This window comes from Papio anubis, chromosome 2 (assembly GCF_008728515.1).
Source record: "Papio anubis isolate 15944 chromosome 2, Panubis1.0, whole genome shotgun sequence".
NCBI classification, from domain to species: domain Eukaryota; kingdom Metazoa; phylum Chordata; class Mammalia; order Primates; family Cercopithecidae; genus Papio; species Papio anubis.
The window spans coordinates 192003933-192028061 of record NC_044977.1 but is presented as its reverse complement, the minus strand read 5'-3'; the positions used below and the strand labels follow the sequence as shown (position 1 = coordinate 192028061).

Genomic DNA, 24129 nt, shown 5'->3' with positions numbered 1-24129 from the left:
GAGGCTGAGGCAGGAGAATCGCTTAAACTCGGGTGCCAGAGGTTGCAGTGAGCCAAGATCAAGCCAGTGCACTCCAGCTTGGGTGACAGAGCAAGACTTCGTCTCAAAAAAAAAAAAAAAAAAAAAAAAACCCACAAAAAAACAAAAACAAAAAAGAGGTATGATACTAAAGTGGCTATTGCATAATACTCAGCAATTAGTAATCTCATTATTGATAATCCTGTACAAGCTAGAAAGCTGCACAATCATATATTCTTACAAAAAAATCACTTAACAAGGACATCCAGAAAACAATGTTATGTAGATTTTAATACATAAGTGGCATCCTTTTATAACCCACTTGATATTTTACAACATGTGACTATTTGGTAAATACTTCAAAACAGCTTATGCTGGGGTCTTGTAAGGCAATTTCTGAAGCTCTTGAGATTTTACAATAGTTTTCTTCTAGTATATTTCTATTTTGTTAACAACCTACAATATTTAGTGTAACAGCAATACTGTGTGTATTTCAATGTGTTAACATACTGTGTTGCCTAATGGCTCTTGAATTCAGTTATAAATTACATGATGCCTCAAATTGTTTCAAGAAAATGTTAGCTTGCAAAATATTTTTTTCTTTCAAAATTCAAGACACATTTAACATATGGATTTTACAATACAGTTTATTAGCTGTTCTCCTCTTCTTCATAAATGGAATGGATAATGTTGATAATTCTTTACAAACCAGTACTCATTTCTTTAAGAAACTGTAATGAGGAGGTTGTCAAAAACACATATTTAATAAACAACTCCAAAGAGCAATGGGAAGCCAAATATTATTATTAATATAAAGGACCAGAGAAACTGATTTCTGAAATAATTTCTACCTTTCACTAAAATTTCTTAAAATTGCTCACCATGAAGATTTGTGCAATTCTAGTGCAGAGCAGTGGACGAAAGCTGTCTGAGGGAAACACACACATAAATGGGGCTTTTGCCTGCCTTCCTATTAATAAAAGGAGAACTAGAAGGAAAGGGCAAGGACCAAAATCAAACCTGATGACAAGAACAACAATAACAACAACAAGAACAACAACAAAACCCCAGGAACCATTTGAAAACTTTTGTAGAAAAGAGGAGAATACGCCCATACTTTTACTTATAATCTAATTTCCCTAAATGTTTCTCCTCATGATCACCATGCCCCCATTTTCAGTTCACAGGATTAAGGAAGATAAGTCTATTCAATTAATATTTAATTTAAAAACCAAACAAAAAGTTAGGAGTAGGTGGCAAAAGAAACAAAATATATTTTAAATATATATATATATATATGTTTGTGTGTGTGCGCAACTATGTAAAGAAAATAATTCCCATAGTTACAGAGTTTAAAGAAAGTTTTATATATATATTTATATATATTTTATTATAACAAAATAGGCAGCTATTGTGGGTAAAATATTCAGTAAAATCTGACTCCTAAGAATACATTTTTAAGTTTTAGGCTATGAACTGGACTCCTTTCCATTGCCATTATGGTTTCTACATCACCACTGTAATGTCTGATTTATCTGTATTTATATCTAGGAAATTTTCTCAACCTTCTGTGTAAAAGGCGAACTTCCTTAGCACCTGAACATGGCCTTGATTCACAGAATGTGATGATCATTTACATATGAACAACTTTTGTAAGACACGATAGTGTTGCTCAAGTAGATTAAAAACATTTAAACGTTGTTATTCCTAGCAAATGTACTGGGAAAAAAGAACCTTCAAATAATAAAAGACTTTAAGAATGCTTAGGAAAAATGAAATCCCTTATGAAAGTTAACTCAGACATGAATTTTTAAATTAAAACATGTCTTCCTTATTTATCTATAATGAAACAATTGCTTTGATGATAGAAGCTGACTGAGAACAGGACTTGAGAGTAACACACTGGCCAAACCATGCTATTAAACTTAAGCGTGCATAGTTGCTCAAAGTCTACTAAATCACTGATTAAAACCACTTTTTCATTTGTACTGAAATTTGAAAAGAATGTATATAAAGCTTTTCCAAAAATCTCTTAAAGTTACTTTCCCTTAAACATTAAGGAATTTTACCACAATTTCTGCGTCTCCCCAAATTCTTAATAGCTGGTCAGGCCATTCCATCTTCAGTTGTGAAAAATGGCCACTAACCAATAGTGACATTAAATAATACACATGATGTAACTTGAAGGAGACACTACATGTAAAAAAATAAGCGCACCTGCAGACCATGATGTGGGATATAATTCAACATGAAATCATTATTGAAAAAAGACTCCAGAGGAAAGGGCAAAGAGATGTCAAAGAAAATGGAATTGTGGAAAAGAGAAATAGAGAAACATGAGTTTTCATAACTTTTCTTTTGCTGGAACCCAGATGTAAGAACCAGACTGTTCTTCTATGATCTGTTTCACTTGGTTGTAAATGTCTTCCAGCGTATCTCCCTGTACAATAGCTGTAATGATAGAAACAAAATCAGAAATCTCCATTAATTGTCTATTTTGTCATTACAGTTATTGGTGAAATAGCAGAAACTAATATCTTTGAGAAAGTTACTCATCCAGGAAGAATCACCGTTTACGCACTGTTCACTTAGAAAAAACGGCTCACTTCATTAATTTTCCTACTTGTACAGTATAAAATTTTTATCTTAAAAATGGATCAAAAAGTAAGATTTGGTGATCTTTTGTTCTTTTACCATCTGAGCATATATTAGCTTTATTATTTTAAAACAAATTATTTTCTTAACTGTCCTGATTTCTCCATCACCATGTAGGACAAAGGAAACTGGCTACAATCCCACAGACAGGATGATGCAGGATAATGTTTTGTTTTATTTTTTTGGGGTAGGATCGTGGCAGAAAAGAGCTGGCTACAGATTGATGCTACTTGTTTCAGTTAAGCTGGCATGTCAGTTACTGTAGAGTAGGTGAATTATCTAAGCCAGCTTGTTAGTGTTTAGAGACTTAACAATCAATGTTTATTTGCTGCCTGAAATAATGTGTGAAAAAAAGAGTAACAATTACTAATAAGTAATTTTTTGGAAATAGCTGAAGCCCCTGAGGTCTGTGAGGGATGAGGGTCAGTTAATAAAGCAAGCAAACAAACAAACAAAAACAAAGTATCGCTAGACAGCACTAAGCATGAGTCACTTTTTAAGAGGAAAGAAAATGTTTATGGCTAGGCATGGTGGCTCATGCCTGCAATCCCAGCACTTTGGGAGGCTGAAGTGGAGGGTTGCTTGAGGCTAGGAGTTTGAGATCAGCCTGGGGAACACAGTGAGACACTATGTCCAAAAAAAAAAAAAAAAAAATTAGCCGGGCATGGTGGTGTGTGCCTGTGGTCCTGGCTACGCGGGAGGCTGAGAGCAGGATGATTTCTCCAGCCCAGAGTTCACATTTGCAGTGAGCTATGATCGTACCATTGGATCATACCATTTGCCTGGGTGACAAAGTGAAACCCTGTTTCTCACAAAAGAAGTTTACATATAAATGAAATAATTCAGAATTGCAAATTAAATAAGTCACTTATTAAACTACAAAAAAATCCCCAGTGATCTTGGAAGAGCATCATAGGTGTAGGTTTCCATGGTCTGAAAAACTGAGCATAAAATGTCGAAGGGAGATTTTAAATAATACTGTCTATTTGGTACCCGAGATTATGTGCATAGAAGAAAGAAGTTATATACAGGTAAGAAGGGCTTATACGTAGCTAGGAATGCCTGAGTAAACAAGAATTTTAAGTAACATAATATTCGCTAGTACCAGTTTTGTGAGACTTCTACCTTTTGAGCTAAATACAGACATGCCTCAGTGTCCCTGAAGACTCAGTTCAATTGAGAAAATACTTGGTTTGTGGGTTTGGCATCTTGATGCACTCCAACAGCACAGGACAGAATCCCAGAGCATTTCATAGTTTAGGTTGACAACAGCACGCAAGGATTTATTTTAGGAGAAAAGAGTCAGGAATTGACTTGGGAAATATACATTTTGCTTACTTTGTAAATTCATGAATGGCATGGTTAGTAAACCAAGATACTCCTTGGGAAGAAACTGGGAGAGCATAAGGCTGCAGACACCTTAACCATGTGATTAAAATTAGCATCACAAGTAACGGCACAAGCAGACTGTAAACCTCCTTGTATGACACACAGAGGATACATCATTACTTCACTGCTATTCCTGCCCCAAATGCATATTCCTGCCCCAAATGCATAACCTAAATCTAATTATGAGAAAATGTCAGATAAATCCAAATTGAGGGAGGGACATTTTATAAAAGAATGGGTCTCTGGCCAGGTGCAGTGGCTCACGCCTGTAATCCCACCACTACGGGAGGTCAAGGTGAAGGTGGGCGGATCGGAGGAGTTACAGACCAGCCTGGGCAACACGGCGAAATCCTGTCTCTACAAAAAATACAAAAATTAGCTGGGCATGTTGGCTGCAGCCTGTAGTCCCAGCTCCTTGGGAGGCTGAGGCAGGAGGATCACTTGAGCCTGGGAGGTGGAGGCTCCAGTGAACTGAGATTGCACCACTGCACTCCAGCTGGGCGACAGAGTGAGACCCTGGCTCAAAAAACAAAACAAAACAAGCGAAACAGAAAAAACAACAAAAAAACCCCCCTAGTTTTTCCTCTTAAAAAATGTCAGTCAAGGTCATGAATGACAAGACTTGGGAACTATTTCAGATTAAAGAACGTTAAAGATGTGATAATATTTCAGATTAAAGAACGTCAAAGATGTGATAATATTTCAGATTAAAGAACGTTAAAGATGTGATAATATTTCAGATTAAAGAACGTCAAAGATGTGATAATTCACTGTAACACGTGAGCCTGGACTGCATCTTGCACCGGAACAGAAAAGCCATTTTTTCCCCATTTTGCTCTAAAGAGATTAGAAGAATAGTGAAATAATAATAATAAGATCTATAGTTAGATGAGACATAATTATTAAATTTCCTGATTTTGGTAATAAAACTATGATTATATAAGGGCATATCCCTGTTTTTTGGAAAATACACACTGAAACATTTAGAAGTAAAGGGGCATCTACCTGAAACTTACCCTCAAGTGTTTCAGAAAAAATTATAAATGTGGTAAAATGTTAACACTTGAGGAATTTGGGTGAAGGGTACATGAGACTCCCTGTACTATTCTTCTAACTTCTATTTAAGTCTGAAATTAGTTTGAAAAAAATAAGAAAGCACAAGGCTTACAAAAACCATGACCCTTACTGATACTCACTGTGAATGTCCAATTTAGGCTGATATTATTTCAAACAAACAAGTAACAACAACAAAAATGTCCAAAGACTTGAGGACTCAGTTAAAGGACAAACTGAGTGAGAAAAGAATATTGGGGAACTGCTACCTCCTCTTTTTTTTTTTAAACAAATAGTATTTCAAAACGGATCAAAGGGCAACTAATCTTTGACAAGGGGCCAAGAACACACAATAGGGAAAGGCTAGTGTTTTAAATACATGGTGTTGGAAAATCTGGATATCCACATGCAAGAGAATGAAATTAAACCCTTATCCTATACAAAATTAACTTGAAATAGATTAAATACTTAAATGTAAAACCAGAAACCATAAAACTCCTAGAAGAAAACAGGGAAAAAAGCTCCTTGACACTGGTCTTGGATGATTTTTTGGAAAGTACAAGCAGCAAAATAAAACCATCAAGTGGGACATCAGATAAAAAATCTACACAGCAAAGGAACAATCAACAAAATGAAAAGGCAACCTATGGAAGAGGAGAAAATATTTCTAAACCATGCAGTTGATAAGGGGTTAATATCCAAAATATATAAGAAACTCATTAGCAAAATACTAAACAATCCATTTTAAAAATGGGCAAAGGACTGGAATAGATATTTATCCAAAGAAGACATACAGATGGCCAACAGGTATCAGTAAAAGTGCTCAACCTCTTTTGTCATCAGAGGAATAGAAATCAAAATCATGAGGCCGGGCGCAGCGGCTCACGCCTGCCATCCTAACACTTTGGGAGGCTGAGGTGGGCGGATACTTGAGGCCAGGAGTTCCAGACCAGCCTGACCAACATGGCAAAACCCTGTCTCTACTAAAAACACAAAAATTAGCCGAGTGTGGTGGTGCGTGCCTGTAATCCCAGCTATTCAGGAGGCTGAGGCACGAGAATCACTTGAACCCTGGAGGCAGAGGTTGCAGTGAGCTGAGATCATGCCACAGCCTGGGTGACATAGCAAGACTGTCTCACACACACACACACACACACACACACACACACAAACCATAATGAAATATCCCCTTAGACCTGTTTGGATGGCTGTTATCAAAAAGATAAGAGATAACAAGTAGGCAATGGTATGAAGAAAAGGGAACCCCGTACACTGTTGGTGGGAATGTAAATGAGTAAAGCCATCATAGAAAATAGTGTGGACATTTCTCAAAATTTTTTTTTTTTTTTTTTGAGACGGAGTTTCGCTCTTGTTGCCTAGGTTGGAGTGCAATGGCGTGATCTCGGCTCACCACAACCTCCGCCTCCCGGGTTCAAGCAATTCTCCTGCCCCAGCCTGCCAAGTAGTTGGCATTACAAGCATGCACCACCACACCTGGCTAATTTTGTATTTTTAGTAGAGATGGGGTTTCTCCATGTTGGTCAGGCTGGTCTCGGACTCCCAACCTCAGGTGATCCACCCACCTTGACCTCCCAAAATGCTGGGATTACAGGCATGAGCCACTGTGCCCGGTCACCTCAAAAAATTAAAGACTGAACTATTATATGACCTAGCAATCCCACTACTGGGTATATATATCCAAAGGAAAGGAAATTGGGCCAGGTGTGGTGGCTCACGCCTGTAATTCCAGCACTTTGGGAGGCTGAGGCAGGCGGATCACTTGAGGTCAGGAGTTTGAGACCAGCCTGGCCAACCCTGTCTCTACTAAAAATACAAAAATTAGCTGGGTGTGGTGGCATGCGCCTCTAGTCCCCACTACTTGGGAGGCTAAGGCAGGAGAATCAACTGAACCCAGGACACGACAGTTGCAGTGAGCCGAGATCACTGCATTCCAGCCTGGGCAACAGAGCGAGACTATCTCATAACAAAACAATAAAAACAAACAAACAAAAAGCCAACAACAATAAACCCAAAGGAAAAGAAATGGGTATGTTGAAGAGAAATCTGCAGTCCTATGTTCACTGCAACATAATCAACAATAGCCAAGATAGGAAAATAACCTAAGAGTCTCTCAAAAGATGAATGAGCCAGGCCCGGTGGCTCACGCCTGTAATCCCAGCACTTTGGGAGGCCGAGGTGGGCAGATCACCTGAGGTCAGGAGTTTGAGACCAGCCTGACCAACATGGAGAAACCCCGTCTCTACTAAAAATACAAAATTAGCCGGGCGTGGTAGCACATGCCTGTAATCCCAGCTACTCAGGAGGCTGAGGCAGGAGAATTGCTCGAACCTGGGAGGTTGTGGTGAGCTGAGATCACGCCACTGCACTCCAGCCTGAGCAGCAAGAGCAAAACTCCATCCCACAATATTCAGAGGACAGATCCACCGTTGAATGAATAAAGAAAGTATTGTAGGCCAGGTGCAGTGCACCTATAATCCAAGCACTCTGGGAGGCTGAGGAAGGAGAACTGCTTGAGCCTAAGAGTTTGAGACCAGCCTAGGCAACATAGCGAGACCCTGTCTCTACAAATAAAAAATTAGCCAGGTGTGGTGCTGCACGCCTGTAGTCCCAGCTACTAAGGAAGCTGAAGAGGGAGAATTGCTTGAGCCCAGGAGGTTGAGGCTGCAGTGAGCCATGATCATGGCACTGTACTCCAGCCTGGGCAAGAACAAGACCCTGTCTCAGAAATGAACAAAAAAACCAAAAACAGGCTGGGCGTGGTGGCTCATGCCTGCAATCCCAGCACTTGGGGAGGCTGAGGCAGGTGGATCACGAGGTCAGGAGTCGAGACCATCCTGGCTAACACAGTGAAACCCTGTCTCTACTAACAAATACAAAAAATTAGCAGGGCGTGGTGGCGGCGCCTGTAGTCCCAGTCACTCGGGAGGCTGAGCCAGGAGAATGGCGTGAACCCGGGAGGTGGAGCTTGCAGTGAGCCGAGATCGCGCCACTGCACTCCAGCCTGGGCGACAGAACTAGACTCTGTCTCAAAAAAAAAAAAAAAAAGAGAAAAAACTAAAAACAAGAAACAACAAATACAAATATCTATATATGTATGTATGTATATGGTATATATACAACAATGGAATATTTTATTAGGCCATAAAAATGAAAATCCTATCATCTGCAACAACCAACATGAGTGAATGTGGAGGACCTGATGCTACATGAAATAAGCCAGACACAGCAAAGCAAATACTGTATTTCATTTCTACGTGGAATCTAAAAAAGTAGAACTCATTGAAACACAGGTGGTTTCCAGGGACTGCAGAGTAGAAGAAATGGGGAGATGTTGGTGAAAGGGTACAAACTTTCAGTTATAAGATAAGTAAATTCTGGGGATCTAATCTACAGCAATAGTGACTATTGTTAATAAAGAGTATTAAGCATCTTCCCTACACACACAAAATGGTAACTGTGTGGTGAAAGACATGTTACCTTGATTGTGTTAATCAATTTACAATGTATACGTTTATCACATTATATGCCGTGAATATATACACATTTTGTCAATTATACGTCAACATGGCTAGAGAAAATGGATCAAAATTTATAAAGGATAAGAGAAAAATCATGAGTTTCATAGAATAAATGAAATCTAAATCTCTTTTTCCCTGGTCAAGTATGAATTATTCCTGTTTTTGCTGTTCTAATCAATAACCTAAGAAACATTGAATCTCAAGATTCCTGGCGGGGCACGGTGGTTCACTCCTGTAATCCCAGCACTTTGGGAGGCTGAGGCAGGTGGGTCACCTGAGGTCAGGAGTTCAAGACGAGCCTGGCCAACATGGTGAAACCCCATCTCTACTAAAAATACAAAATTAGCCGGGCATGGTGGTGCATGCCTGTAGTCCCAGCTACTCAGGAGGCTAAGGCAGGAGAATCACTTGAGCCTGGGAGGCAGAGGTTGCAGGGAGCTGAGTCACACCACTGCACTCCGCTTGGGCGACAGAGCAAAACTCCGTCTCCCAAAAAGATTCCCCAGCACCACTGCCTAGGCTAGATGAATTTCCCACAGGACAAAACCACTGATCTTAAGGGTTTGTTCTGAAAATGACAGTACTAGTTACTACTGGTAGATGCAGGCATAGTTCAAAATCCACTTGCATGGGTCAATTCACATGGCTTCAGAGCAAAATTCTATCTTAAAGAGGACTGTTACAATGTGGTTCCAACCTGTGAAATGTTCAGTAAACTCCTGTTCCAGTTTCATGGCTCTCTCAAACGTTTTTCTGGCTTGTTCTTCTGTTAGACGCTTATTCATTTCCCTATGCAAATAAATACAGAAATTGATAATTACCACATTGTAATACTTTTTAAAAAAAGATGACAAAGGAGAGAAGATATAAAATAGAAAATCATGAAAAGTTGAACTCTGTTGAAAATATGAATGTCATTAAAAACTTGAGTCATTCTGGCCATTTCTGGGATTTTATTTTTTTTGAGACAGGGTCTCACTCTGTCACCCAGGCTGGAGTGCAGTGGCATGATCTCGGCTCACTGCAACCTCTGTCTCCTGGGTTTAAGCGATTCTCCTGCCTCCATCTCTCAAGTAGCTGGATCACAGGCATGCGCCACTACGCCCGGCTAATTTTTATATTTTTAGTAGAGATGGGGTTTCATAGTTGGGCAGGCTAGTCCCAAACTCCTGACCTCAGGTGATCTGCTAACCTCAGTCTCCCAAAGTGCTGGGATTACAGGTGTGAGCCACTGAGCCCAGCCTGTTTCTGGGATTTTTAAAAATAAAAATAATAGACTGGGCATGGTGGCTTACACCAGTAATCCCAGCACTTTGGGAGGCCGAGGCAGGTGGATCACCTGAGGTCAGGAGTTCAGGACCAGCCTGGCCAACAAGACGAAACCTTGTCTCTACCAAAAATATGAAAATTAGGTGGGAGTGGTCGCGCATGCTTGTAGTCCCAGCTACTCGGGAGGCTGAGGCAGGAGAATTGCTTGAACCCGGGAGGCAGAGGTTGCAGTGAGCTGAGATCATGCCACTGCATTCCAGCCTGGGTGACGGAGACTCTGTCTCAACAACAACAACAAAATAAATAAATAAATAAATGAAAATAAAAACAATAAAAACTAGATTTAGCTACTGAATATGTTGCTATATACTTGGAATGACAGAGGGTTTTAACAAATTCTGCATCAGCTCAGTGTAGCCAAAACACCTATTCATTAATTTATGACACTTTTGACTTTGATGAAAATTTCATATTAAAATGACTTAGAGATCTACGTATCAGTTTACAGAAAATAAGGGGACAAACATCCATATAAATAACCCCATGAGAAGGTAATCAGAAAATACAGTGTGGGGAAATCTCTGCACAAGAAATGACCTGGGTTCTATCACAAATAAATGGGAGGTGGTGCGGGGGTGGGGTGGGGCATAAAAGAGAGATGTGGAGAGAGAATATATAGGTTAAACAACTTAACCAACTGCCACGAATAGATGTTATTTAAAATTTTATTCCAACAAACTGAAGAAATACAAATACACAGTGATTTACACAGACAAAATGATAGAAATGTCTGAGACTTGTTTCAAAATAATCTGGAATGAAGGTGTAAGGAGGTAGGTGTGAGTGGAGAGAAACAAGATTGGTCATAAGTGGATAATTATGGCTGCAGCTGGATGATGAGTATATGAGAGTTCATTCCCAACTTAAAGGAAAGCCTTCAATATTTTGCCATTAATTATGATGTTTGCTTTGGTATTTTGTAGAGTTACTGTCTAGTATTCTTTCATCCCACCCTAAAAAATTATCTTCAGCATTTCTTGTAAGGTAGAACTACAGGTAATGAACTCTTTCAGTTTTTATCTGGGTGAGTGTTAATTTCTCCCTCATTTTTGAAGAATAGTTTTGCCAGATACACGATTCCTTGTTGACAGTTAAATTTTTTTTTTTTCTTCAGTGTTTTGAACCCACTGTTTTCTGGCCTCCAAAGTTTTGGATAAAATATCTGCTGGCAGGGCATGGTGGCTCATGCCTGTAATCCCAGCACTTTGGGAGGCTGAGGCAGGTGGATCACCTGACGTCAGGAGTTTGGGACCAGCCTGGCCAACATGGTGAAACCCCGTCACTACTAAAAATACAAAAATTAGCAGGACTCAGTGGTGGGTGCCTGTAATCCCAGCTACTAAGGAGGCTGAGGCAGGAGAATCACTTGAACCCAGGAGGCAGAGGTTGCAGTAAGCTGAGACTGTGCCACTGTACTCCAACCTGGGAGACAGAGTAGACCCTGTCTCCAAAAAAAAAAAAAAAAAAATCTGCTGATGGCTGGGCCTGGTGGATATTTACTTACACCTGTAATCCCAGCACTTTGGAAGGCTGAGGTGGGTGGATCACTTGCGCTCAGGAGTTTGAGACCATCCTGGGAAACATGGCAAAACCCTGTCTCCATAAAAAATACAAAAATTAGCCAGGCGTGGTGGTGCACGTCTGCAGCCCCAGCTACTAGGGAGGCTGAGGTGAGCGGCTGCCTGAGCCCAGGAAGTTAAGGCAGCAGTAACCTGTGTAAGCAGTAAGCCACTGCACTCCAGCCTGGGTGACAAACAGAGACCTTGTCTCAAAAAACAAACAAAAACATCGACTGATAATCTTATTGGGAAATCCCCTGTGTGTGGTAAGTTGCTGCTTTCAAGATTCTCTCCATATTCTGACAGTTTGATTATAATGTGCCTCCGTGTGGGTATCTAAGTTTATCCTGCTTTGAGTTCCTTGATTTTCTTGGATTATATTCGTGTCTTTCATCAAACGTGGGATGTTTTTGGCCATTATTTCTTCAATCTCTCTGCCCTTCCCCTCTCTGTTCACCTCCAGGACCCCCACAATGTGAGTTGACTGCTTGATGGTGTCTTATAGGCCCTTTTCTTCCATCATTTCTCTGTTTCTCAGACTAAATAATTTCCATTGTTGTATCTTCAAGTTAAATTTGTTGACTCTCTCTTCTGTCTGCTCAAATCTCCCTGAATCCCTGTAGTGAATTTTCCATTTCAGTTATTTTTAGTTCCAGAATTTCCTTTTGGTTTCTTTTTACGTTTTTTATTTCTTTGTTGATATTTCCATTTTGTTGACGTATCTTTTTCATCTTTTTTTCCTTTGTCTTTTTGGAGACAAGGTCTCCCTCTGTTGCTCAGGCTGGAGTGCAGTGGCATGATCTTGGCTCACTGCAGCCTTGACCTCCCAGGCTCAAGAGATCCTCCCACCTCAGCTTCGCATGCAGCTGGGACCAGAGGCTCGTGCCACCATGGCCAGCTAATTTTTGTTTATTTTTATTTTTCTGAGACGGAGTTTTGCTCTTGTTGCCCAGGGTGGGGTGCAATGGTGTGGTCTCCACTCACTGCAACCTCCGCCTCCTGGGTTCAAGCAAGTCTTGCGCCTCAACCTCCCAAGTAGCTGGGATTACAGATGCCCACCACCACGCCCAGCTAATTTTTGTATTTTTAGTAGAGATGGGGTTTCATTACGTTGCCCACGCTGGTCTCAAACTCCTGACCTCAGGTGTTCTGCCTGCCTCGGCCTCCCAAAGTGCTGGGGTTACAGGCTTGAGCCACCGCGCCCGGCCAATTTTTGCTGACTTTTTGTAGAGGCAAGGTCTCACTATGTTGCCCAGGCTAGTCTCGAACCACTGAGTTCAGGTGGTTCGTCTCAGCCTTCTAAGTGCTAGAATCACAGGCATGAGCCACTGCGCTGGGCCTATCATTTTCTTGAGACTTTGTCCATGTCTTTTAGCCCATTTAGCATCTTGTTTTACAGTCTAAGTCTAACTCTTTCTCAAGGATAGTCTTCTGCAGGGATAGTTTATTTTTCCTTTGAATGGGCTATATTTTCCTGTTTCTTTGTATGTCTTGTGATTTTTTGTTGGAAACTGCACATTTAACTCTTACAATGTGGTAACTCTGGAGATCACATTCTTTTCCTTTCCTAGGGTTTGCTGTTTTATTTAAAATTTAATTTTATTGTTTACTGTTGCAAGGTGTTTCTGTACCAGGAATCAGCCAGTCTTTTCAGGTATTTTCTAAGCCTGTGATTTTCCATGGATATGAAAATCTCCCCTCACATACATGGTTACTTTTGAATGTCCAGGTCTGGCCCCCAAAATGGGGGCAAGAAAAAAGGTGTGTGTGTGTGTGTGTGTGTGTGTGTGTGTGTGTGGTGCGGGTGGAAGGGGGAGGCACTAGCCCTTTGTTTTCATTTGATTTTGTTTTTCTTTCTCCTCACTAATCACCACTGAAGGCAATGGCCCTTTAAATCTTTAAAAGTCACTTCAGCCTCCAGTGCTTCCAGGCTTGTAACAGTGGCAGTGGGGTCTGCAACAATGGCTCACTTTATGGCTGTATGGCCGCACCTCCATGATCAGAAGCAGTAATTAGCTATCACAGCAAAGATCCCTGCTATTTGGAGGACAGAATCCTTATTGTCCACACTGGCTGCCACAAACCGTATGCAAAGCCGCTTGAAAATGTGTGCATGGCTACATGCTATGGGGCTGAGGGTAGAGGAACAGGTAGTTGCTACCATGTTAAGAGCTGAAATTAACCTTTCAAACCTTTCCCTGGAAGTTATGAGCCTTCAACAGACTTCAGAGTTCCAAACCGGTAAAAATGGTGAACAGAGATCCAAAACAGTGACATCAGACAGATTCTGCCAGTGCAGTTGTTGTCTGGGTGGGGAGACAGATTCTCAGAGCTTCCTACTCTTCCATCTTCCCTCTAGCTCCATAATTGATTAGTTTTTAAATGTTAAAGCAGTGTTGCAAACCAGGAACATACCCACTTGGTTGTTATATTTTGCCTTATTAAAAAAATTGTTTGATTCAATTTGCTCCTATTTTGGTAAGGGTTCTTGCATCTGTAGTCATAATTAAGACTGGCTTTATCATTTTCCTTTCCTATATAGTCCTTTCCAGCTTTGGGTATCAAATTAATGCTCATAAATTAGTTGAAGAGTTTGTATACAATTGACATAGCTTCTTAGCTTTTGGTAGAATTTAGTAAGTCCTCTAGGCTTAGTATTTAATTTGTGGAAAGGTTTTTTATGATCGGTTCAAGTCTTTAATAAGTACTAGATTATTTAGGTTTTCTATTTCTCTTTTCCCTTTCTATTTTTTCCTTAACATTTTCTGAAGTATATGTTTCAAACACAGCTGAGCAATATCAGAAAAATCGTATCATTCAGCTTGTTACATTTTCACAAACTTACATGTACCTGTGTACTTAGGTCAAGACACAGAACATCACTAGTACCCCAGAATCGGGGTGTGCTCACTCTAGTCACCAGCCCCTTCTCACAGGGTAACCTCTGTTTGACTTCTACAAGCAATTATTAAATTTGGAATCATAGAGTATGTATATCTTTAGGTCGAGGTTTTTGTTTTTAACTCAAATCGTACTTGTGAGATTCTTCCATACTTTTGTATGTGGCGGGAGACTGCTCACTCTCACTCATTATCATACAATGTTTCGTTGTGAATATGTCATAATTTATTTACATATTCTACTGCTGACAGTATTTGACTCTTTGTTTTTGTTTTTTTTTTAAAGACAGGGTCTCACTCTGTCACCAAGGCTGGAGTGCAGTGGTGCAAGCATAGCTCACTACAGCCTCAATCGAACTCCTGGGCTCAAAGGATCCTCCTGCTTCAGCCTCCTGAGTAGCTGGGATTATAGGAATGCACCATCACATCCAGCTACCTTTAAAGTTTTTTGTAGAGACAGGGTTGTGCTATGTTGCTCCGGCTGGTTTCCAACTCCTGACCTCAAGGAATCCTTCTGTCTTGGGCTCCCAAAGTGTTGGGATTACAGGTGTGAGCTACTGCACCTGACAGCTGCTGACTACTTGAACAGTACTGTCATCACTCTTGTACATGTCTTTGTAAACACATGTAAGCATTTCTGTTGAGTGTGTATCTAAGAATATGACTTCTGGGTCATAACTAATGTGTATGTTAAGCTTTAGGAGACATTATGATACTATAAACAGTTTACCAATGAAGATGCACCAATTTGCACCCCTAACACTGTTATGAGTTTCAGTTGCTCCACATCCTTGCCGGCATTAAATATTTTCTGTCTTTTTCATTTTAACTATTCTGGTATGTAGGTGGTAGTATAAGACATCAGGGTTTAACTTGTATTTCCATAATTAATTGGGCACTATCTCACATGCTTATTATTTGGAGGTTCTCTTTTGCGATGTGTCCAAGCCCTTTGTCCTTTTTCCTGTTGGGCTGCCTCTGTCAACCTCTCTGATGTCTGCTGCATGTGGAGTCATATCCTCTTTTTCATGCCTGATATTCATATTGATGTGCCTTCTTTCTTTTCTTGATCACTCCTAGTGGTTTACTGTCTTTTCAAAGAGAACACTTTTGGCTTTGTTGATCCTCTTTTATGTTTGTTTTCTATTTCATTAATTTCTGCTCTGCCGTATTTTTTATTTTTAAATTTTTTAAATACTGTTTTCTTCTTTTTTTGACTTGGGACAGGGTCTTGCTCTGTCACCAGGCTGCAGTGCGATGGCATGATCTTGGCTCGCTGCAACCTCCACTCCCTGTGCTCAAGCAATCCCCCCATCTCAGCCTCCCAAGTAGCTGGGACGACAGGCGCACACCACCATGCCTGGCTATTTTTTTGTATTTTTAGTAGAGACAGAGTCTCACCATGTTGCCCAGGCTGGTCTTGAACTCCTGAACTCAAGCAATCCACCCACCTAGGCCTCCTGAAGTGTTGGGATTATAGGGGCTGGCCACTGTGCCCCACCTTCTATAATTTTGAGTTTGACTGATATTTTTTCAATTTCTCAAAATCTTAGATTTTCAACTTTCCTAGTATTTGATTTTCAACATTCCTTCCTAACATTTAAAGCTGTGTGTATTCCTTCAACAAAGCTATGAAAGCCTCCAAACTCATTACTTGGCAATTCATTACTATTTAGTTCAAAACATTAATTTATTCTGTGATTTCTTCTTTGACTCACTCAGAAGCATAATGCTTAATTCCCAAATATATGAGAATTTTCTAGTTATCTTTTAGTTATTGGTTTCCATTTAAATTGCATTATAGTCAGAAAGCATTTGTTTTCTATCATTTGAAATTTGTAATCCAGCAAATGATGAGTTTTGGTAATTGTTTCATGTACACTGGAAATCCATGTGTATTCTGCAGATGGTGAGTGCAGTGTTTAACATATGTCAAGTAGGTAAAGTTTTTAATTTGTGTTATTCTGTGCCTTCACTGATTTTTTATATTTGTTTTCTTATTTAATTGCTTCCTCACAGGTATGTTAGGTTCCTTCTCGATGATTTTGGAATTACCTTTTCGCCCCTATGAAGCTGTCAATTTGTACTTTTTATGTTTTGAGAATGCTATTAAGTGCAAACAAATGTATGAACAGATCCTCCTGCTGGAGTGAATCTTTTACTTTTATGAAATGTCACTCTTAAGGCAAGTAGTACTTCTTGCCTTAAAGTATACTTCGTCAGCAATATAAAAATCGGCCTAGTTTAGCATGGTATAGCTTTTTCTATTCTCTTACTTTCAACCTTCCCATAGCCTAATTTTTAAGGTGTGTCTGATGAAAGCAACATATAATTTACTTTTTTCTTCACCCATTCTGACAATCCTTGTCTTTTAATTGGAACATTTAGTCCAGTAGTCTAATATTTGCCTTAGTTTATACCATCTTACTATTTATATGGTTTTGCCTCACTTGTTCTATGTTTCTATTTGCTCTTTCTTAATTTTTACTTAGATTCTGTTTTTTTGTCCCCCAAAAGTATTACATAATGGTTACACATTCTTCTGTTCTCTTAATGGTTACCTGAGAGCTGTGCTGCATACTTCAGTAGCCACTAGCCACATGGAGCTATTTAAAGTTCTAACACGTTACCTTATAACTTTAGTAATATTAATGATGATGCTTACAACGACAATTTAAAACGCATAGTGCTTATTTAATCCTCACCACATAATCTGAGGTGAATATACATACTACTATATCTCAGTTTTATAGATATAGAAACTGAGATGCAGGGAGAGTAAATAAATTACCCTACAGTGACTGAATTTGTACACAGAGGCTATGCCTCAGGCATTTACACTTACATGATATTTTCCATGGATTTGGGTTTAATAAAAATGGAGATAGGGTAAAGCTGTGCAATCTGTAATCTCTTTATGGCATTTCCAGACACATCAAGGATACAGTGTTTGCCCTAAAATAAAAGGAACAAAGGAAAAAAAACAAGTGAACCAAATATTCTCAATAATATCAAAGGTACATTTCCCACAGGCCCAGAGTCTAAATCGTGGTATGTCTGGATCCTTGTTCACTTTAAGCAAACTTGTCACTTCTCTCAGCAAACCTGATAGGAAATGAAATGATTATGTATAATTAATTTGCCATTTTCAAACAAATGTTATATTTAAAAAGGAATGAGAATACAGTTCCTAGTTTTCACAGATCAGTAATTTCTCAAAATGGTGAAAACCAGAGCTCCCCCACTCCCTTTTCTTTTTTTTAAATTTAAGAGACAGGGTCTTGTTCTGTTGTCTAGGCTGGTCTTGAACTCCTGGGGCTCAAGTGATCCTCTCACTGCAGCCTCCGGAAGTGCTGGGATTATAGGCATGAGCCACTGTACCAGGCCCAGGTTCCTATTTTTCATTCTGCCAAGAAAAAGTATTCATAAAGACCCCAAACTACCATCTCCCCATAGCTATCATTTCATAAAAGATAAAAAAATCCTAGAGTAAGGGCAAACCTTTTAAATAAACAAATGGGTGAAACCTCATTACCACTACTCAATCCTTCTATTTCTCATTTTACTAGGAACAGACAAAAACTCATAAACTAGCATATGGGACCCAATTCTGGAATTAAATGACAACTTTTCTGAGAGGCTTAAACTCACTGACAAAGGATACTTAGGTTTTTAATACAGATGGGCATTTCCATGGTAAGCAGAGTAGTAGTTACTATTTATGACAGATTTGCTTCTAATACATTTGAAATCAGGCCCTCCCCCATAACGCAACTTCAGTTTTTTGTTTGTTTTTGAGACGAAGTCTTGTTCTGTCACCCAGACTTGAGTGCAGTGGCACGATCTCGGCTTATTCCAACTTCCGCTTCTTGGGTTTGAGCAATTCTCCTGCTTCAGCCTCCCCAGTAGCTGGGATAACAGGTGTGCGCCACCACACCCAGCTAATTTTTGTGTTTTTTGTACAGATGGGGTTTCACCATGTTGGTCAGGCTGGTCTCAAATTCGCGACCTCAAGTGATCCACCCACCTCGGCCTCCCAAAGTGCTCGGATTATAGGTGTGAGCCACCACACTTGGCCCCATAATGCAACTTCTAACCCAAGGACTTGAGTCCAAGTCAATACATGATAATTTCAATTTGGTGGGCACACTTAAAATAACAAATTTAATACTGTAAAATACTCCAAACATATAGAAAAGTAAATAACAGACACTATGTATCCATTATCTACTTTTATCAGATATAAATATTTTACATTATCGCTTAAACATTTTAGTAACTTGATACTGAAATATTAATATTCTATGTTTGCTTTAGCTCTTTCTATATATGTACATAATAGTTTGAGAAAAAACTGCATAATGCTCCTTTACCTCGTATTTCTTAAAAACAATGGCATCTCTTATATAATCACAATATGATTCCAAGTGGCCATCTAATGTTCCTTATTGGAAAAGAAAAAAAAAAAATTTCCTGGTCCAGGATCCAATTCAGGATCATAGGATCACACACTGTGTTTAGCTGTAAAGCCTCCTTAGTCTCCATCAATCTGACACAATTCCTCAGTCTTGGTCTTTCTTGATCTTGATGTTTTTGAAGAGTATAAAATATTATGTCATAGAATATGCCTCAACCTGGGTTTGTGTGTTTCCTCACTCTTGGATGGCAGGTTACACATTTTTGGCAGGAATACCACAGATATAATGTGTGTCCTTCTCAGTCCATCATATCTGGGAGGTGATATTATATCTATCTGTCCCACTGGTAGTGATGCTAATTTTGATCACTTGTTTAAGGTTTTTTTTTTTTTTTTTTTTTTTTTGAGACAGAGTCTCGCTCTGCCACCCAGGCTGGAGTGCAGTGGCGTGATCTTGGCTCACTGCAAGCTCCGCCTCCCGGGTTCACGCCATTCTCCTGCCTCAGCCTCCCGAGTAGCTGGGACCACAGGCGCCCGCCACTTCGCCCGGCTAGTTTTTTGTATTTTTTAGTAGAGACTCGCTCTGCCACCCAGGCTGGAGTGCAGTGGCGTGATCTTGGCTCACTGCAAGCTCCGCCTCCCGGGTTCATGCCATTCTCCTGCCTCAGCCTCCTGAGTAGCTGGGACTACAGGCGCCCGCCACCTCGCCCGGCTAGTTTTTTTGTATTTTTTAGTAGAGACGGGGTTTCACCATGTCAGCCAGGATGGTCTCGATCTCCTGACCTCGTGATCCGCCCGTCTCGGCCTCCCAAAGTGCTGGGATTACAGGCTTGAGCCACCGCGCCCGGCCTTGTTTAAGGTTTTATCTGCTAGGTTTCTCCACTGTAAAATTATTACTTTTGCCTTTGTAACTGATAAGTATTTTGGGGGAGGACACTTTGAGACTATATAGATATCCCATTTTTCATCAAATGTTCACTAATTTTAGAATACACTGATGATTTTTGCCTGAAACAATTATTACCATGCAGTTTTCAAAAGATTTTCTAATCATTTCTTCTCCCTTGATTAGTAGACAGTCCAAAGTGTTCCCTTCTATCCACTTATTTACTCATATACAGATGCTCCTTGACTTATGATGGGAGTTACGTCCCAATAAACCCATCACAAGTTGAAAATACTATAAATTGAAAATGCGTTTAATATACCTACCCTACTGAACATCGTAGCTTAGCCTAGATTATCTTAAATGTGCTCAGAACACTTACTCTACAGTCAGACAAAATCATCCAACACACCTGTTTTATAATTAAGTGTTGAATTTTTCATGTAATTCATTGAGTCCTGTACTACAAGCGAAAAACAGAAAGGCCGTATGGGTGCTTGAAGTATGGCTGCTACTGAACATGCATCACTTTTGCGCCTCTGTAAAGCTGAACCATTCTAAGTTGGGGGCCATCTGTGTTTATTTCATTACGGAGTCTAGGATTTTAATTTTACTCTATGTATTATAATCTGTGATTATCATTTATCTTGATATTCACATTATCTCAGGCTTGGCCGGTGGGGGACCCACAGCTTGGTTCCTTGCCTTTTTACACACCCTCCTCACTCGCGGACTGCTCCCTTGTTTTTCTGGCAGCAAAAATGTTACAGGCTCATCTTGCACTTTTCCAGTCCTGGCCCCAGAATCAGCCATTTCTCTAAGGAGTCCTGGATCTTTCAATTAACGAATTATATTTAGAAGCCAAGACCTGGGCACCAGATATTTTCATGGCTTATTCAGGGTTAGTTTTAGGTCTTCTTAGTGGATAGAGCAAATAAGCATACGTGTGTGTATATGTAAATACACATCTTTCTAGATCTCCTCTATTACAATTCATGGGTTTATATTCATAGCTCTAATTATCTAATATCTCCAATCCAATGATCAGAGTTCATTTTATCCTCTCCCTTTCTCTGACAGTCACACCTCACTCCCACTACTGTCATTACATTAGTTGATTTGCTCAGCCCTAGAATCTATATTAGTTTCAGAACTGTAAGACCATACACTCCACCCAACAAACCTACTAATTAGAATTTTATTTTGTTTACAGATCTTTCTGTCTTCAGCTTGTGTTAAAGAATCTCTGGGATTAAGACTTCTCCCTTCTCCCCTCTTCAATGTAGTTATTCATTTGAAATGGTTGGACATCATATCCTATGTACAAAGGCCATTTTTATATCTTATTTTTGTGTGAACTATGTATTCTCATCTTTTGTCCATTTTTTTTTTCCCTATTGGGTTTCTGGTCTCTATTCCCTGTTTTTATGAGTTCTTTATATATTGAGAATATTAGCCCTTTTCTTCTTGCAAATTTTTTCCGTCAGTTGTTTTCTGACATTGTTAATGGTGTTTTCTAATAGTTTTTGGAAAAGTTCTTTGGCCATAAAAAAAGTTTTTAAAAATTTTAAGTGGTTAGATTTATTGATCTTTTTCTTTTCTTTTCTTTTTTTTTTTTAAGAGCCAGGGTCTTGTTCTGTTGCCCAGGCTGGAGTTCAGTGGCATGATCATAGCTCGCTGCAGCCTCAAATTCCCAGGCTTAAGTGATCCTCTCAACTCAGCCTTCTTAGTAGCTAGGACTATAAGGGTGTGCTGCCATACCTGGCCCTTATCTCCTTATAATATATGCTGGAGGGCTAGGGTTAAACAAAAGGTCTATCTCTAGCAAATGACCTTAAAATAACTTCTCCTCTTACATTCATGTTACCATTCCTATTTTCACTTTCTTTGTCTACCTTATTTACCTGTTTTATCTTGTATGCACTTTCCTGAGCCACCAAAAATTAATCATGTAGGTAAGCAAATTCATTACGTTAATAAAACTAATTAATGCTGTATCTATCCTACCACTCTTTCATACTGTCAAAGGCATATCTGACTAGAAGCTATATTCTGGGATTGGTCTGATGCTTACCTTTTCCGCTACTTCTCGCACAGACTGAACACTTGTTCCATATAGATGATTGTTATACTGGCCAGCTTCAATGAATTTATGTTCCTGGATATCTTTTTCCATCTGCTCTCTTGAAGTCACAAAATGATAATCTCTTCCGTCTACCTCATAATCTCGTTTTGGTCTAGTTGTATCTTTAACAGAAAAAAACTTGGGGAAGTGTTTAATATTAAAAAAAACCCACAATAAATCCATTTTCTACTTATATCATTGTTTTGTAAAGTTCAACAGATTAGTTTAAATCTGAGAAAGGACAACAATATGGAGGATGGAAGAGTAACTGATAAAATAGGTACAAACCGTTAAAAAATGGTTCTACCTATTTTCCCACACACCGTGACAGGCATTGTTAAGAGTAACAATGAAATGTTTTTGTCTGGTTTACTCACGAGGGACACAGGATCCAAATTTGTCGGGAAATTCTGAGATCAAGTCGTCATTGATCCGGTCTTTCATGGGTCCCAGTATGATCACTGGCCGAGTGTAATTAACTATAAAGATAAACTGCACGTTAAAAGGAATAAACAGTCAACAAATATCAATGTATTTTATTTTACTACAGAACAAAAATATCCTTAACTGTTTTAAATATTTTTTTCTACTTTCTCCATCTCACTCTACCATCAACCAAAGATGCATAACTTGCTCTTTTATAATCTTGACTAAGATCTTAAACTCTACTCAGTCTTGTTAGAAGTCATATTGATAAATCAACCAAGTTAAATTTGGCATGTTAGCAGATAATGTTTCTTTACATTGCAAATCAAAGCATAAAGTGTAGTGTTTTACAGATGGCTCTGAAGTAGAAATTTTAAGGAAGCAGAGCAAAGAAGGGCAGAAAAGAAATTGGATGTGGGAAGTGATATAATCCCAGTAGTAGTGTTCTAAAAAGATGATCTAACAGAAGTATGAACTCTGGGTTGTATGGGATCATGCTGGAAGAATGGATATTGGTAGTGAGACTGAGAACTAACACTGTGAGAGAAGGGATGAAAAGAAGGTCATAAATAAGAAAGAAGTAGAATAAACAGTGCCCGGAACCTAACTGGATGAGGAGGAGGAGGAACGGAGAAGGCTCAAAGATGCTTCCAAGATTTTCAAAAAAGGGTTATTTGGAAGATAGTGATGCTAACAAGAACACTGGAACGAAGTTGCTTAGGAAATAAAACACAAATATAAAAGTCAATATGAAATGACTAGATTCTAATATACGGTGGAGTAACCTATGTTTCATAAACACATGTAGTAAGTTTCTGCATATAAATGTAGTAAAAAAAAATTCTAATATAACATTTTTTGGGGGTATTAGACTTTTTTCCTCCAAATTAAAAAGTATATTCTTCTAGAAGATTATAAAACATCAATAGTCTTCACAAACCTTCTTGTTGGTTCACTGGTTCATAAGATAAGACGTATTCTTCTTGACCACCTATTAGAAAGTGAAGGCACAGATGAAAAATGTGTCAAGATAATTGATGCTCATCTAATTCTTCATGAACAACGTTAGACATTACTACAACTTTCCTGAGAAAATGGCAAAGATATGGAAAGGTACTTTATGGCAAGATTTAGTAAAAAAAAAAAAAAAAAAGGGGGGGGGGCAAATTATAAAGTCATAAAAGTGAGTTTGCTAAATGTAAAACAAAATACAAATGGGCTATTTAATCAATATTATATTTGATAGATACTCAAATCTAAAAATCTTCATTTGTGATGCTATGTTTACTTAGAATCTAAGAAATATTTACTTAGAATCTAAGAAATATTAAATCTGTTAAAGATTAATGCTTTAATGAGCAGTTTATCTATCTATCTATCTATCATCTATATACATATTAGGTAATTTGTTACTATTAAAAACATGCTACTTTTTTAGTTCCACCAACTATAATATTGAATACAGTATATTTTATTTTTAAAATAATTACATCATAAAATTAAAAATTATAAATGCAAAGGTAAAACTACTGTTACTATTTCACTGATGAAAAAATTCACTAACTCAACTTTGTAAAAAATAATAAATTTAATGTGAGTCAAAAAGAGCTTTAGATAAAACTAAATCCTTCCAATAAAATAAACCACAGTGATAGTAAAGGAGATAAATATATTCGCTTTGACCTTAAAAGCACAAGAAGTTAAAGCTTCTAAAGGTTAAATCAAAGGTTCAGAGCTTAGGAAATATTCTAAATGAAAGAGTCTACAAACTATATCTGAATTCAGTGTAAAGAAATAAAAAGAGTTAAAAACTCTAAGAGTTTTTTTTTTTTT

General features: G+C 38.8%; 1 protein-coding gene across 39 annotated transcripts in view; it reads right to left on the bottom strand.

Annotated features, from left to right (window-relative positions):
• Window positions 1-289: 289 nt before the first annotated feature.
• DLG1 (discs large MAGUK scaffold protein 1) overlaps window positions 290-24129 on the bottom strand; it is a 279291-nt gene continuing 255451 nt past the window's right edge. For 38 of the 39 annotated variants that reach the window (XM_031663922.1, XM_031663915.1, XM_031663919.1 and 35 more), the window contains 6 exons: window positions 23237-23287; window positions 22248-22349; window positions 21820-21992; window positions 17288-17397; window positions 9352-9443; window positions 290-2469 (listed from right to left, as the gene is read on the bottom strand). In XM_031663922.1, coding sequence (XP_031519782.1) covers window positions 2363-2469; window positions 9352-9443; window positions 17288-17397; window positions 21820-21992; window positions 22248-22349; window positions 23237-23287 — 635 coding nt within the window. In that variant the 3' untranslated portion in view covers window positions 290-2362. The remainder of the gene's footprint in view (window positions 2470-9351; window positions 9444-17287; window positions 17398-21819; window positions 21993-22247; window positions 22350-23236; window positions 23288-24129) is intronic. The other variant, XM_021935051.2, reaches the window with a different exon arrangement.